The sequence below is a fragment of the Arachis hypogaea genome, chromosome 2 (assembly GCF_003086295.3).
Source record: "Arachis hypogaea cultivar Tifrunner chromosome 2, arahy.Tifrunner.gnm2.J5K5, whole genome shotgun sequence".
NCBI classification, from domain to species: Eukaryota; Viridiplantae; Streptophyta; class Magnoliopsida; order Fabales; family Fabaceae; genus Arachis; species Arachis hypogaea.
In genome coordinates this window covers 93013927-93031357 of record NC_092037.1, presented here as the reverse complement: position 1 = coordinate 93031357, position 17431 = coordinate 93013927, and the positions used below count along the sequence as shown (strand labels likewise).

The following is a 17431-nucleotide window of genomic DNA, read 5'->3' as shown; positions in this document are numbered from 1 at the left end:
TTAAATATAAAGTCATAATAAAATTGTCAGATTTAATATAAATTTTATGAAATTGATTTTCATTTAAAATCATAATATCAACCAATTTTAAAAATTAAATCCGGATTTAAGCTACTATGCTACTAACCACGTTTTTATTTTTGATATTGGAAGAAAGATGGTGTAAAACCGGGTTATAGGATTGCAGGGTGCTTCACGTGATTGTGACGGCTGCGATAAAGAAATCGGACGGTTCGATTTAAAGAATAGTCATCGGCGGTCTAATTAGAGAATGGGTAGGTATACAAATCAGACCGTTCGATTTATGCCCCCAGCCACGAGTCAAATATGCAACAACCGAGCCCATCTGCTTGTATATCATCTATTTGAATACTCCAACCCCTCATTTCACTCGTTTCTTTATCTCCAACCCTACCTTCATCACTTTCACTCTCCACCATTCATGCATCAATGAAACCGGTTTGAAGAAAAAAAATTTGGACCACTAATTAACAATGCCAAGAAAAAGAAGAATAAAAGACGTTAATCGTCCGAAACTCCACATTGCTAATTATCTTGATCATCCTAATTATATAAGTTTGTATTTTTAAATATTTCGATTTAATTAAAACAATAGTGATAATGTTAGAGATTAATAGTTTATTATAGTAATAAGGTTAGAATTTAGTGTGGTAATCATTTTTAAATATTTTGATTTAATTAAAATAATAGTAATAATGTTAGAGATTAGTAGTATATTATAGTGATAATGTTAGAGATTAGTGTAAGTATTTTATTATAGTGATAATGTTAGAGTATACTTTGTAAATATGTTGATTTAATTAAAATAATAGTGATAATGTTAGAGATTAGTAGTTTATTATAGTGATAATGTTAGAGATTAGTGAAGTAATAATTTTTAAATATTTTGATTTAATTAAAATATTTGTAATAATGTTAGAGATTAGTATTTGATTGTGATGATAATATTAGAGATTAGTGTAGTAATAATTTTTAAATATTTTAATTTAATTAAAATAATAGTGATAAATTTAGATATTAGTAGTAATAAATTATAGTGATAATGTTAGAGATTAATGTAATAATAATTTTTATTTAGATTACGGATGTATGATAATAAATTAATTATTGTTATTAATAGATTCTAGTAATAATTTTTATTAAAATGTGTAGGTATGATAATAAAATAATTAATATTAATTGTTATTAATAAATTTATTGTAATAATAATTTTTATTAAGATTATACGTGCGATATAACAAATTAATTATTATAAGTTGTTATTAATATAGTAATAATTTTTATTAAGATTATATTATACGTGTGTGATACTAAAGACATTAATTATTAGTAATAAATTTGTTGTATAGTAATATTTTTTTATTAAGATTTAGGTACGATAATAAAATTATTATTATTCTTATTGTTATTATTATTATTATTATTATTATTATTATTATTGCTATATAAATATAAAATAGAAAATTAGGAATAAGAGTTGTTATTATAAAATAATTTTGAGTAGTTAATAATATAGTTAACATGATTATATTTTATTGGTTATGTGATAATAAAAATTTGATTCTGTTAAATTTAATTTGTTAACTAAATAAGGTAATATTTGTTTAATGTGGTCAATGGCTATATTTTGTAGGGTTTATGGATGTTGTAATGTGATCACTATATGTTGTCAGATCGGTACAATCAAATTATGGAGGGACATTTACGTGAGACTGGCTTTTATCATATTTTTCAGACTGGAATTGTTCAATGTCAGTCAACATTGGTAAATGCTTTGATCGAGAGATGGCGCCCTGCGATTCACATATTCCATTTTCTTGTTGGTGAGTGTGCTGTGATGCTGAAAGACGTGGCGATAATTCTTGGTCTTATGACTAACGGTCTGCCAGTTACAGGACTGACACTCAATAGTTTTAAGGCGTTAGAAGCTGAATGCTTGGATCAGTTTGGTGTTGCACCTAGGAAGACAGATTGTAGAGGAAACTTCATCAAGTTGACGTGGTTTCGAGGATTGAAAAATTGTTTAGTGTTGGCCGATGATATTCATATTCAGAGGTACATGAAGTGTCACATCAAATGCTAAAGCATACTGCTCACGTGGAATCCGGTCGAACCAATTGATATAAGTCTCACCCAGCTCGCGTAAATACTGATAACGCATCTCGTATTCGGGAACCGTTCTCGAATATCCTGTCAATAAAAAAATAGATCCACCATAAACAACGTTGATTATAATAAATGGGCTTAAAAATAACTATAATAGTAACTATGATACCAATATTGACGATAAGCTTCTGTAGATACGGAGCCTTGAACTTTCTCAAGAAGTTGGACTCTATCTGTTTGATACAAAATATGTGAAATGCTATAGGAGGAGACCATGCTCGGTTACTACGAGCAATAGCTGACATGATCGAATCGTGCCGATCAGAGATAAGGCCTACACTATCACGTGTCACAACATGTTGTCACAAGTTACTAAGAAAAAAGTGCCAAGTCTCAGATGTCTCTCCCTCCACTATCGCAAATGCAATAGGCACGATATTGTTGTTGCCATCATGTGAAACTACAACCAACAAATAACCCTTATATTTTCCATACAAATGAGTTCCGTCTACCTGTACTATTGGCTTGCAATGTCTGAATGCTCTAATACAAGGGTAATAACTCCAGAAGATTCGTGTAGTACACGAATATTAGGAACCAAGTCGTCTCCCTGATACGCAGGCATTGTTTCAAAATGAACGACTGCTGATAACTCCTTGTGACACATGGCCTCGAACCAAATGGGCAAAGCATCGTACGAAGCTTTTCAACCTCCAAAAATTGACTCCACTGCTTTCTGTTTTGCCAACCATGCTTTGCGATAATTCGACTGTACTTCCGTAATCACTGATTTCATCTTTATAGATGGGTCAACTTCTACCAATGGCTTTATTACTTTCGCAATTGTGTTGGAATCCAGTTTCGAATGATCTTGAGAAACGATGGTCCTAGTACATATGTGACTACCATTGTACCTCCTTATGTCCCAACAGTACTTCCTGGACAGTTTGCTCACCCTGATAAGCCAATCACAACGTGCGCCATACTGGGTACGTTTAGCATAAAATGTCGTCGGTTCTGACTTAAGCACTCGATAATCTATACCTCTACAGATGTTATAATCTTTCATCTCCTTAATTATTGTCTCTCTAGAATTGAATTCCATTTCCACGATGAATTCTCCATCCGTCATAACAGGGAGCTTTGCTGCAATCACACCACAAATTTTATATTTTGATAAATAATTCTTAAATACGTGTCGCATTAATAAACCTTATGATCCATAAATCAATAATAAATCATTCAAATGATATTTAATAAGTTAACAATCACTACAAGAATGTGAAATACTAAATTCATCAACATACATGTTTAATTCATAATTAAAATATAAATAATTACTAATTATATACTATATTTTACCTATAACTCTATGTGCCTTAAATATTTGTCTCAAACTCAAAACTTATGTATAAATCATAATTTAAAATTAATACATACATGCTCGAACTCAATATACAGTTCGATGAACGATATTCGGGACCGACTTTCAAGATACAGTGAAAATATTTTTTGCATGGTCGCTTCATCAGTTACGTATTTCGTTTGAAATTGAACGAACCCACTAAATACAGATATAGGATATCTGTACAGAATACACGACACTCTCCTACATATTTGAGAATTCATCTTTTTACAAATCACACCTTTTAATTCTTCAAATGACAGTGTGAATGGAATTATAATATCCAATGAATTTTCACACACAAATTTCACTCTTTCAGATATTTGTAATAAAATTTGGCCATGATAATACACTTTTAATCTCAGTCTATCATCATGATAATAGAGAAGAAGAGAAAGACAGAGGCGAGTTTCAGAGATTTGGAGAATGTGAGAAGAAGAAGATGAAGTGGGTTTGCTCAGTTCTCGATTGGGTATATATTAAACTGGAATCGGATTGTCCGGCCGCTTTTTTGATGATTCAAACTTTTCTGAAGCCTAAAATCGGACAGTTCGATTAGTGGAACGGCCCACCAAAAAAATTGGTCTCCCAGAAATCAGTGGGTCCGATTTTTTTGGACAAAAAAAAATTCACCATCCTTGCATGAAATCAGTAGCTTTGATTTCTTTGCACACAGATCTCCAACAACCACAAATCGAACGGTCCGATTTGTGTCCCCTCTCACTTATAAAAAATCGAACTATCCGATTTTCTTCCATCTGCTAACTGCCGTCACAACGGTATAAAACTCCCCTAAGTTCCATAACCCACCGTTGCACCAAAATTTTGTCAATATGTAAAAAATTAGCCTGCTACTAACTCATCCCCTTTGTATGAACAATGATGTAAACTAGCTTCAATTTTCATCTGAAAACAAGAAGAAATAAAATAAAGAAAACAAACAAAAACAGTTATAGACTACTGAAAGAGAGTAACTGTAGCCAGCAAGGAGCACGCGCATCCAATTTCAGAAACAATTAAAAAAAAAAATTGTCTCACATAGTCACATATATAAATAAATATTTTATTTTGTTTTATTTTCCCCCCTTACACAAAATCTCATTCCCCTCACACTTCAGAACAGAGAGTATCGTTAGTTCTCGTTTTATGCGCCGCCACCTCCACCACGGAAACAACAACCACCATGAAAACCACCGTCACCGCCACCACTACTTAGGGTTTCACCTCTATTCGTTTTCTAGGGTTTCGAAATCAGTCTTAACTCTCTATTTTGCTCTCTCTCGCTCGCTCTCACTCTCACTCCTTCCCTTTCGAGCTGGATTCTCTCTCCTTCCTCTCCCGAAGAATCTTCATGCGCCGCTGGTTCAGCGGCTTCGTTGATTAGCTTCTCTCTCTATTTCTCCTCTGTTTCTCTCTCATCGAGTTTCTCTCTGTATCTTCGGTTATATGATCGTTTCCGTTACCATCACTTCGCTCCGATTTGCATGGCATTGGGGGATTTGATGGCATCGACGCGGTTCTCTCAATCTCCTCTCATCGTCGTCTCTAATAGCCACAGCCAGAGTCATAGCCATAACCACTTCGACGATTGCGCTTCGTCGTCTTCCTCGTTGTACGCGCTAGACGACGGTGATTTTGGTTCTAGGAGGCGCGATTCGGAAGCTTCCACCGCCGCAGCAGCGGCAGCGAGTGTAGGTTATGGTAATGGTGATGTAACAGCTGCCACCAGCATGGCGTACCTGCCGCAGACCGTCGTGCTGTGCGAGCTGCGGCATGAGGCGTTCGAAGCCTCCACGCCAGCCGGACCTGCTGTCAACGGGTTGGTCTCGAAATGGCGCCCGAAGGAAAGAGTAAGAGATTTTGATATAAGTATTAGTATCGTTAGTTTGTTATGATGTGTTTGGATTTGAGTATTTTTAGGGTTTAAAAATCAGTTTTTGTGCTCTACAGTAAACTATTTTGAGTAGAAAAGAAGATAATCGAAGCACAAAGTTATCCGTTGTGGTGCATTATTCTGTGTCTCAATGAGACTCGTTAGATTTGAGTGGGAATGTTATAGTTCATAATGTTTGGATATGAACTTTTCTTTAGTTACCAAATTGGTTCTTATGGTTGCTGTTTTTTGTTTTTTATTTAAATTTTATATGTTTTTTTTTTTGATATAATGCAGAAGAAGTGAATCTTGAAACACTATCTGATATAGGTACTATGTTCTGGTTGAATGAATAAAAATGGCTGGACTATAGTGAAAATATTCGTTTATTCTGTTTGGATTAGAGTACTTTTAGGGAAAAAATTCAAAATGTAGGCTTCTGGTTATAAGCAGAAGCTAGTACACAAACTTATCTGTTATAATTCATTGTCTTGTGGCTGAGGGAGCAAACGTGTTAGGGTTTAAGTAAAAATGTTATAGTTCACTCTGTTGGGATTTGAATGTTTAGGGGAATGAATTCACATTTTTGGCTGTTTTTTTTCATGCCTTTAAATATTAAAAAGGTTTATAGGAACACATTCTTTATCTATTATAGTTCATTGTGCTATGGGGGGAATGAGCAAAAGTAATTTTTTTCTCTTAAGAGCTTGTGCAAAGGTGAAAGAACTTTGTTGTTGTTGTTGTTGTTTAATAATGATGCTTGTAGTGGTTTGTTTTTGATATTGGCTGTTAAGGTTGTAGGATGGTTGAAATTGGTCTTGATTGTGCAAATTGCGAGCTCATCTGTTGAATTTCATTGTCCTCAACGTTGTGACATTATGATTACTTGATGGTTCACTGATCATTTGAATGAGAATAGGTAGGATTGTTCTGGTCATTCCAGTGGTCCATTCTATTTCCTTATTTTATGTAGGCATGACAGCATGAAAACTATGGCAGTGTAACTGTCAATCTAATAAAGACAATGTTGTGTACAAATAATGATTATGATAAAATTAATCTTTGCACCAAGAATGGGACTATTTTATCAAGGCTGAAGAAATATGCAGTTTTTGTTTGCCTGAAGACGTGTCATAAAATGGAGAATGATAAATCGAAGTGATAATATAGGTCCTACCTTGTTAAGGGTATTATTATCTTTTAGCCATGTAGCCCATTGAGAGGCATCCTATGTTTCATTCTTTATTCTTATTTAGAATGAGAACAATTTTCCATCCTATGTGTTTTCTGCTTGTTTGATGACAGTCCTTTGCTTATAATTAAAGTTTTTTCCTTCTAACTGGGTAGTGACAAGTTTTGACATGTTTACCATGTCTCTCCACTCATGAGGGTAACAACTTTAGAATAGTGGTGAGCAGTGCACTTGACTGCCCATTAGTTTTTCTTGTTTCTTTTCTAGTTGTGATGATGAATGCTCCAGGAAGATACCTATATTTTATGTTTGCTAAGAAGTCTGCTTTAATTTATTGCCAATTTTGTGGTGCAGATGAAGACGGGATGTGTAGCTCTTGTATTATGTTTAAACATTAGTGTTGATCCACCAGATGTAATAAAGATATCTCCCTGTGCTAGAATGGAGTGCTGGATAGGTCTCTTTTTCACTCTTCTGATCTCAGTTGTTTTCAAATTTTTTTTCTCTGGTGTTCTAATAAAACGTTTTCATGTTTTTTGTCTTCTGGCAATTTTATGTTGATTAGATAGTATTTTGAACCAACATTGTGTATAATTTCATCTTTTTTGTATCGTTTTGTCCATAAATGTGTACTTGTTATGTTCCAGATGCTTGTCAGTCAAAATCAGATATTGGCATTGCATTTTTTGGCATTTAACCCAAATATGTGTGGGTTGCACCATTACACTTATTCAATATGGTTGGAGTCTCTTTACACTTGCTCTTCTGTGTTCTTTCATTGAGTTTTTGTTTGCGAATCCAATTATATTGTGTTAGTTATGAATTGGTTAATGAGAATGTTAAAAAAGTGCAAAAACTAAATCTTTGCAATAGGTATGCTTTTATTTATCTGGTTTCATGTAATTCTCTCTCTCTCTCTCTCTCTCTCTCACACACACACACACACACACACACACACACCTCTCTTTCTGTTTTCTTCTGTTATAATGAGTTATTTGGTTGCCAAGGAAAAATGATATGCAATATCTAACCTCTGGATGCTTACAACTATAAAACTGGAATATGCTCACTCTGATTAAATAATTTGCATCACTTTCTGCTTTTTGTTTGAAAACTTAGGCCCAAACTTTTAGATTTACTGTCCATACAGATTTTCTTCTTGAAGAGATCTAACTCTCGCTTTACACTTTCATCTTGGCAAATGCTGCAGATCCTTTTAACATGGCACCTCAGAAAGCATTGGAGTTAATTGGAAAAAGTTTGAGCAATCAGTATGAAAGGTGGCAACCAAAGGTGGAAATGTTTAGCTTGTTAAATCCATTGTGATATTCCTCTTTGATGTTAATGTTTAGTTAATCCTGTGGGCATGAATTGTCAACAGGCTCGGATCAAGTGTCAACTTGATCCAACAATTGATGAGGTGAAAAAGCTTTGTATTACATGCCGTAGATATGCAAAGTCTGAAAGAGTATTATTTCATTACAATGGCCATGGTGTTCCAAAGCCAACTCCCAATGGTGAAATTTGGGTCTTCAATAAGGTATTTTTTCTGTCCTATAATACTTGATGTGAGATATTTATTTGGTAGGTCATATATTACGTTGTTTCAACTGGCGATTATCATGTCTGGCCAATGCACAGGGACGACAGATATATGAACTGAGCACATATATTTTAATATTTATATGTCAAGTTATGTTATGTCTCTCTGTGAAGTGAATGAACTAAACCGTGTAACAAACATATTTGAATTGGAAGTTAGATTAGTACTAATAAAATAACTTGGCTAGAGAAATAGAGAATATAGGTATGTAAAGTCCCTAAATTATCACAAATAATAATGCAAGTTCTCATAAATTAATAATAACCTGTTCTACATCAAAAAATTGGATAAATAATACTAAACAGGGAAAATGGAGGGTCCAAATGTGAGGGGGAAAAAATAGTATAAGAAGACACTTATGTTGCTTGGATTTTGTTCACATTTGGTCTTGTTCCTCATCCAAATTATTTATAGAAGAAATTATTGAATACTTCATCAAATCTTAAGACAATAAATATTTATACTTTCATTACTTTACATTTTGTAGTTTCTGTTTTTCATATTTTAACTGTTGTCCTAAGGCATATATTAATGGAAACCTTTCTTATAATGGGAATTGTTACTCCCGTATATGCGTCAAGATCCTAGATATGTGGGTCTTCTTATACTATGTATCAAGGATGTGCTTTTATATAAAAACGTGTTTTTCCTCTTTTCATATCATTTGTTGACCTTTTTATTTTTCCTTTTCTGTTATTTTTTTGTTTCTTTTCGTTTTGTGGTTAAAACTCAAGTTAATAATTGTGTTAGCCAGTTTTTCATTAGAGTAATAAATTAAGTCGAGGAATGGTATATGTGAATCAAGGACCAAAGTGACTGTGGGTAGCCTTTAGGTTTTGTAATCTGCTTTTTCCACTACATTCTTTGTTTGATATTTTCTTTCTTATATAGCATTGCAACTATTCTCATAGGAAATATGAACTTAGAATCTTTTCAGCAGCATTTTGTTTATTTGGCAACTTATAGAAGAAAGTAAAATGGAGGTGAGGGAGATATTATAGAATCTGAAAAAAGTGTGCACAGGTTTTCATAATTTAGTTCTTCCAAAAGCTTTAGTTTTGAGAGACGCATGAGTACTCTGATATCTCACACCCACATTCACATGAGCTCATTGGTCGCAGGCACAATTTATCTTGTGCTAAAATCTAACTCCTACTTATTGATAAGGACCGCACTTTAGACAAGTTGGTCATAGAGCTTCTAAACCATGTCTGAAATAATCTCTCCAACATATTCAAGTTGAAGAGATAGAGGCCCATAAATTGTTTATAAATTAAAACACTTGTGATGGCAGAGAAAATATAGACACATTTGTTCATTGATGGTTCTAAATTAGACAATATAGTAAAATAAAATGGACCTGATTCTAGTATAATAATGAATCTAAACTTGATTGAAGTGATGAAATCTTATCAGAAAACTTCCTTATTATCTCTCAGTCCATATATTATAATTAGTAACGAATCAACAATTTATTGTTATTCCTATTCTCATTTTCATCATTTCACATGCACTCGTGCAGAGTTATACGCAGTATATCCCCTTACGAGTTGCTGACCTCGATTCGTGGCTGAAGACCCCCTCAATATATGTTTTTGACTGCTCTGCTGCTGGGGGTATTGTTAATGCTTTCATTGAGGTATTCAGAGTCAATTATTTTAACATAACATATTGGATGGAATAGAACTGTTACTATGGGAACTAATTTTTTCGTTTATATTTTTGGCTCTTGGACTTGGTATGATTAGCTTAATGAATGGAATGCTTCTAACTCCCCTGGAACCACGAGAGATTGCATTCTGCTTGCAGCATGCGAGGCACATGAGCAATTGCCTCAGAGTGCAGAATTCCCTGCTGATGTATTTACATCATGCCTTACGACACCTATTAAGATGGCATTGCGATGGTGAAGCTTCTCTTCTTATTTTAAATGTATTTCTTGATGTATTTAATTCCTCCCATAGTCCCATTATTTAATATATTCAGGTGGTGAAAATCATGTACATCTGACGAAGTGGAGGAGACAAATTACATCACACACACACAAAAAAAAACTAATAGCCAATTTTATTTTTCTGCATATTTATTTGTTTAGTGAAATTGTTTACTTCTAACAAAAAATATTGCTCCTAGGTTTTGTACCCGTTCATTACTTCGCGGGTCTCTTGACTATTCACTTATAGACAAGATCCCTGGTCGTCCAAATGATAGAAAAACACTTCTGGGAGAACTAAATTGGATTTTTACTGCAGTAACTGACACAATTGCCTGGAATGTTCTTCCTCATGGTATGTCTCAGCCCTGCCCATGGTTGCTGCTACACTAATGAATTGCCTCTTCTTTAATCCAATTTTCTAAGTAATTTTCATTTGTATCTTGCATATAATATTACTGATGTTTTTGACATGCAGATCTCTTTCAGAGACTGTTCAGACAGGACTTGTTAGTTGCAAGTTTATTCAGAAACTTTCTGCTGGCTGAGCGAATCATGCGATCTGCAAATTGTACTCCTGTTTCTTTTCCAATATTGCCGCCAAGCCATCAGCATCATATGTGGTATCTTGGATGATAATTTTTGTGATAATATCATATGGGCTGAAAATTTAGTTATTTGTTTATTTTGGTTAAATCTTTATGTATTTTTGTTTTCTCTACAGGGATGCATGGGACATGGCTGCTGAGCTTTGCTTGTCGCAACTCCCGTCATTAGTTGAGAATCCTAATGCAGAGTTTCAGGTATCTTGGGAATCTTAAATACTTTTGAAATAGAGACTCTATCTGAACCTTGAAAATTAACGATAGGAAATTAATTGTATATTTTAAGATTTTATTTATTGGTTTTGAGCTTACTTGTTGAAGTCCCCCCTTTCTCTTCTTTTCCAGCCTAGTTCATTTTTCAGTGAGCAGTTAACAGCATTTGAGGTATGGCTTGACCATGGTTCTGAACATAAGAAGCCACCAGAGCAGTTGCCTATTGTTCTCCAGGTGTGGCACACGTTTGGGTCTCCAGTTCCTAATCCTTAAGTTATACTTCATTTCCTTTTCACAATCATATTATTCTTGTGGGAAGATTGTAGGTATCTGCTTATATCATTTCATTCATTTGAAGGTTATCACTGTTCTTATTTCAGGTTTTGCTTAGTCAGTGCCATCGATTTAGGGCTTTAGTTCTCCTTGGAAGGTTTCTTGACATGGGACCATGGGCTGTAGATTTGGTAATCCCCCCCTCCCTCCCAAAAACAAAAAAAAAACACCATGTCAAAGTTTATGGTACATCTTGTTCTATATCTGTAAAAAGGTTTGTAATGTTATATGGTGATAGTGGTTTCCTATGAACAGGCACTGTCTGTTGGAATATTTCCTTATGTTCTGAAGCTTTTACAAACAACAACACCAGAACTTCGTCAGATTCTTGTCTTCATATGGACAAAAATTCTCGCACTAGACAAGGTACCTCTGTAGGAACTTAATCATTTTCTGTAGTTATAGATTTAAATAGTAAAGTGGGTCTTGTGCTTGCTGGATGACTTTCCACATTGATAACCTTAACAAGTGTCCTTAGGGCACAACTAAAGCCTAGTTCTTTTTGTCTTCATAACACTTTCTACTTTTTAATTCTTCGCAGTTATATGCTGTTGAAGCCACAATAATTGCCCTTAATTTGTCGATACTGCAATGCCTTCATTAATATAGCAATATGTATAACACCATATTGCGTTAATCCACCAACTTTTTTCCTATGAATATATTACTAGCCTTACAAAGTTTCATATTAAATACGAGCCTGTTGCAGATTAAATGGGGTTAATCTAACAGCTTATTTAGTTTATGAAGCTCTTATGCACCCTTGGTGTTTATGTTATGTTACAGTCATGTCAGGTTGATCTAGTGAAGGATGGAGGTCATATATATTTTATTAAGTTTCTTGATAGAATGGAAGCATATCCGGAGCAACGTGCAATGGCTGCTTTTGTTTTAGCAGTAATTGTTGATGGCTACAGACGAGGTCAAGAAGCCTGTATTGAAGCTGGTTTAATCCATGTTTGCTTAAAGCATCTTCAGTCTTCATCTCCCAATGATTCACAAACTGAACCCCTTTTCCTTCAGTGGCTTTGCCTGTGTCTGGGGAAACTGTGGGATGATTTCACAGAGGCCCAAATAATAGGTTTGCAGGAAGATGCTGTTTCTATATATGTTTCTCTACTGTCTGAACCCCAACCAGAGGTTCGCCTCCTTACTAATTAAATTTGCTGATGCATTGAGTTTCTCTTCAATGAAACAAAACGTTAATCATTGACATGTTAATTTTTTTCATCTGTCCCAGGTTAGGGCTTCTGCTGTATTTGCGCTAGGTACTCTTCTCAATGTGGGAGTTGATTACTGCAGAGGTGCTGGCGGGGATGAAGATTGTGATGATGATGAAAAGTGTAGGGCTGATTTTAGTATAGTGAAAAACCTTTTGAGTGTTTCTTCAGATGGGAGTCCACTGGTGAGGGCAGAGGTAGCAGTGGGTAGGTGATTAACATCTGAATTGAATTGTGCTTATGTCTACAAACTATTTTGTGTCATTATAATCATTATTAGACGGAAGGTAAATAGCCTTTCAACTATTTTTGTATCTTATAAAATAATCATTACATTTGTTTTCTTCTGACTGTCAGCTTTGGGACGCTTTGCCTTTGGTCATAACAAGCACTTAAAGTCCATTGCTGCTGCTTACTGGAAACCTCAGAGTAACAGTTTGCCGAAATCCTTACCTTCACTGGCAAATGTGAATGGATCTGGTGGTGGGCATACTACCCAGAACCAGCATATGCCTCATGGAAGTATTATTTCATCTCAAATTGGGCGCCTTTCCAGGATTGGAAGCGACAATTCTTCAGTAGTCCATGATGGGCGAGTCTCTTCTAGCAGTCCTCTTGCTGGTTCTGGAATTATGCATGGGTCCCCTTTGTCTGATAATTCATCTCATCATTCTGATTCAGCAATACAGAATGATAGTTTTAGCAACGGAGTTGCTAACCATACTGGACCAAAGTCCTTAGACAATGCATTGTATTCAGAATGTGTAGCTGTTATGTGTGATTTAGCAAAAGATCCATCTCCTCGCATTGCAAACCTCGGTCGCCGGATACTGTCAATAATAGGTATTGAACAAGTGGTAGCAAAACCGTCCAAGTCTGCTGGTGTTCGGATAGGTGAACCTGTGGCAAGTCTAGTTCGGTCATCTTCATGGTTTGATATGAACGGAGGTGGATCTCGTCATTTTTCCTTTTCTCATCATTTTTCCTTTCTTCTATTTTTCCCAGTAGTTAGTTATTATGGATTGTTTCCAACAAAGTTCTGCATTAAATTTGATTTTCGTACTTATTTCTCCACAATATGCTATTGGCCTCCCTGCTTATTATGTTTGCTGTGGTGGCAGGTCACTTGCCTCTAACCTTCAGAACTCCTCCAGTCAGCCCACCTCGTGCAAACGTTTTAACTGGAATGAGAAGAGTATGCTCTTTGGATTTTAGGCCCCATATAATAACTTCTCCAGATTCTGGATTAGCTGATCCCCTTCTAGGCTCCGGAGGAGTGTCTGGGACTTCAGATAACAGTTTTCTTCCACAATCAACTATATATAATTGGAGTTGTGGGCACTTTTCCAGGCCACTACTAACTCCTTCTGATGATAGTGAAGAAGTATTGGCCAGAAGAGAGGAGAGGGAAAAAATTGCATTGGAGCAGATATCAAAGTGCCAGCACTCTGGTATATTTTTTATGCTTTGTTTGTAGTGAATAAGTTATTTGTTTTTATTTTAAAAACCACATTTGTGATTGAATTATATATGGTGTTGTATTCTGTCAGCTGTTAGCAGGCTAACCAATCCAATTGCTAAATGGGACACAAAAGGCACACAAACAATACTGTTACAGCCTTTCTCTCCTATTGTGATAGCTGCCGATGAGAATGAGCGGATCAGGTATGAAGAATTAATTAATATTACATAGCTGAATGGGGGCTTATTTTGTTGTGAAGTTGGTAAAACTCAGTTTCAGTCAGTTTGACAGTCAGCTGAATTTTAGTATTGTAAAGGCTGGAAAAAGGCCAAAAGAGTGATCATATTTCTTTTAAATATTACGGAAATTTGGTATTCTGCATAGGCCACCAAAACGTTGTGGTTCTAGATGTTTACTTGGTTTTGCTTGCTCTATTATATTATTTTGTCATACTTACGTTGGCTGATTGGAGTTCACCACAGGGTATGGGACCATGAACAAGCTGCACCCCTTAACAGTTTTGACAATCATGATTTTCCAGACAAGAGGATTTGTAAGCTCTGCCTGGTGAATGAGCTTGATGATAGCTTGCTTCTTGCTGCTTCATGTAATTTCCTCCTGTTTCTTAATGTTATTTCTATTTCAAACTACTGTTGGCATATAGAGTTATTTTGAAATCTTTGTCATGACACAGGCGATGGAGACATTCGGATTTGGAAAGATTATACTCTGAAGGGTGAACAAAAGCTTGTCACTGCATTCTCTTCCATTCATGGTCATAAATCTGGTAGGAGTAGTCTGAATGTGAATGTTGATTGGCAACAACAATGCGGTTATCTGGTATGCTGTTCTTTTATCTTCTTGGGAGTGTGTGGAATCTATCTTGCCTTGATCTCCCTCCACTTCTGCTCAAAGAGTTCCATTTCTTCACACATTTTTGTTTTAGTGACGTGTTTAATTTAATTGTCTTGTTGCTTGTCACATTTACCAGTATGCTTCGAGTGAGTTGTCACCTATTATGCTTTGGGATCTGGACAAGGAACAGCTTGTTAATCGTATACCTTCATCATCAGATTGCAGTATCACAGCATTGGTTAGCCTCATCTTTGCATCATGTTCTCTGTGAATGGATTGCCTAGTGACGATTTCATATGACTTGGTTATTTGGCTTGATTGTTGTCATGGATCTATTCCCTTGTCTCCTTATATGATGTTTGGAATAATTTATACATCTGCAAATACATATACATGTACATATACATATCAATTTTGTGTCTTAGGATCATTCAGTTTTTTGGTTGTTGAACCAGGGGAATATGAGGTGATAGGCCTGTAGCTGAAAGCCCAGCCGTACTTGAGTATTGTGAAAATTTATTGTTTGGCTTGTAGTTGTAAGACTTCAAGTTTCTTTTGGATGAACTGCCTTCAATTCTGCACCTAAACTTTTTTTCTAGGGCATTTTTGTGTGTTTATGTACCTGGTTGTCATTCTCGGCAATCAATTCTCCCCTTTCCATTAAATACTGTATTCTTATGTTTCAGGCTGCATCTCAAGTACATGGAGGACAATTTGCAGCGGGTTTTGTGGATGGTTCTGTTAGACTTTATGATGTCAGGAAACCTGAAATGTAAGCACCCCATAGATGAACTTCTCTACCATGATGAAAATAAGTGTGATAATCAGTTCTCCTATGTCCTATCCTGATGGATTGAACTGAACAGCATTGTTGTGTTAGTGTTTGCACAATGTTGATATATATCCAGATAGGCACTAATATATGTGTTACTTTTTGAAAACATCAAAGAGATTAAAAATTCGAAACTTTCTTTATTTAGAAATTAGGAGGATGAGTTAGGACTCCTAATCATTTTCTTTCTTTTAATATCTCTGTAACGAAAACGGTGCTTCGCAGGGTTGCCTGTGAATTACGGCCACACAGACAGAGAGTAGAAAGAGTTGTGGGAATTGGCTTCCAACCTGGACTAGATCCCGGAAAGGTAAATCAAGATCTTTATAGTATCGTTTTTCCCCAATGAAATATTCCTGTAATGCTTATAGATCTTGGTATTGTTTTAATATTTATAGCCTATGAATTTGATCTTAGTATCATATCCTATTGCTTTTTTCCCCTTCAGATGGTTAGTGCTTCTCAGGCTGGGGATATCCAATTCCTGGATATCAGGAATCATAAGGGTGCTTATCTCACTATCGATGCTCACAGAGGTTCACTAACCGCTTTAGCTGTACATAGACATGCTCCCATTATTGCCAGTGGCTCCGCAAAGCAACTTATTAAAGTCTTTAGCCTTGAGGGTGACCAACTTGGCAGCATTCGATACTACCCTACCTTAATGGCCCAGAAAATTGGTTCTGTTAGCTGCCTTGGTTTCCACCCGTACCAAGCATTGCTTGCTGCTGGTGCTGCAGACGCATGTGTCATCTATGCCGATGAGCACATTCAGGCAAGATGAATCAGCATTCTTTCTTTCCTCTACGATATATGCTGTTTAACTTTGAACAGTTGCATCAAATGTAGCTGGAGTGCCACAATACGATTGTTGCAGTTTGGATAATCCTGTGATGCTGCATCAATCCCTTTCCGCTGTGAATACATCTTAAATATTGGTAGGGTGAATTTCTACTGATAGTATATGCAAAAAAATTATATTATATTCATTAGCCTCCATGGTAGATGGTTGCACTCGACAGGATAATCCTGCATAATTATTGGAGGCTCTGGCAAATAATGTCATCTTCGTAAATATGTGTAAATATATCATTTTCGTTCATAATTTTCATTCTTGCCTTGCGTGTTGTGTTCCATCCTTTTTCAACTTGTAAATTTTAGCCCTGAAAGGCTGAAAGTGGGGGCTCATTCATGCTTGCAGTTTCTCTTGAACTAGGGGCCCTTCTTTTAAGTAACATGTAATTAGATTTTATTTTATCCTACTTCCCTCATTTCTTTTCGTGTTCCAAATAGTTTCTTACTACTCTCTATCTACTGTCAGATTGACAAATTTGATGTGTAAAAAATTTAGTGCTGGTTTGGATTGGCTTATTTAAATGACAGTTATTTTTATATAAAAAAATTACTTTTATTTAAGTTTTAGACATGTTTCATACATTTTTTAGAAAGTACTTTTATTAAAAATAAAACTAAATTATTTGTTTTTTTTAGAAGGAAATAATAGTTTTAAAAGGAAAAAAACAGAAGTAAAAGAAATTTTTAATATTTGAAAATATTTTTCAAAAAATTTATTCAAATGTAAAATGACTTTTGTCTATTGAATTTTTTTTCTTTCAAAAAATAGAAAAAATAAGCATTTTTTAAAAGTCAATTTGAACTGACCTTTAATTTATTTTGAAATAATTTAATATTAGGATGATTAGGTTTTGAATGTGCCAATGTTATTATCAATCTAACAATGGAGGGATTAATATCTTTGGGTTATACCTGATCAGTCT

At 35.2% G+C, this 17431-nt stretch overlaps 1 protein-coding gene across 2 annotated transcripts; it reads left to right on the top strand.

Moving 5' to 3' along the window:
- Positions 1-4580: 4580 nt before the first annotated feature.
- Positions 4581-16758, top strand: LOC112751458 (regulatory-associated protein of TOR 1). Of its 2 annotated transcripts, XM_025800613.3 has the most exons (23): positions 4581-5382; positions 6952-7054; positions 7808-7890; positions 7979-8137; positions 9723-9839; positions 9949-10106; positions 10334-10488; positions 10612-10756; positions 10858-10936; positions 11084-11185; positions 11332-11415; positions 11540-11650; positions 12071-12424; positions 12525-12711; positions 12862-13452; positions 13626-13955; positions 14055-14169; positions 14449-14573; positions 14661-14806; positions 14958-15059; positions 15508-15593; positions 15879-15963; positions 16102-16758. In XM_025800613.3, the coding sequence occupies exons 1-23, from the start codon at positions 5017-5019 to the stop codon at positions 16435-16437; spliced, it is 4119 nt and encodes a 1372-aa protein (XP_025656398.1). In that variant the 5' UTR covers positions 4581-5016; the 3' UTR covers positions 16438-16758. The 2 variants fall into 2 exon arrangements, with proteins under 2 accessions (XP_025656398.1, XP_025656402.1); XM_025800617.3 differs by lacking the exon at positions 6952-7054 and having other exon boundaries at positions 4616-5382.
- Positions 16759-17431: the final 673 nt, after the last annotated feature.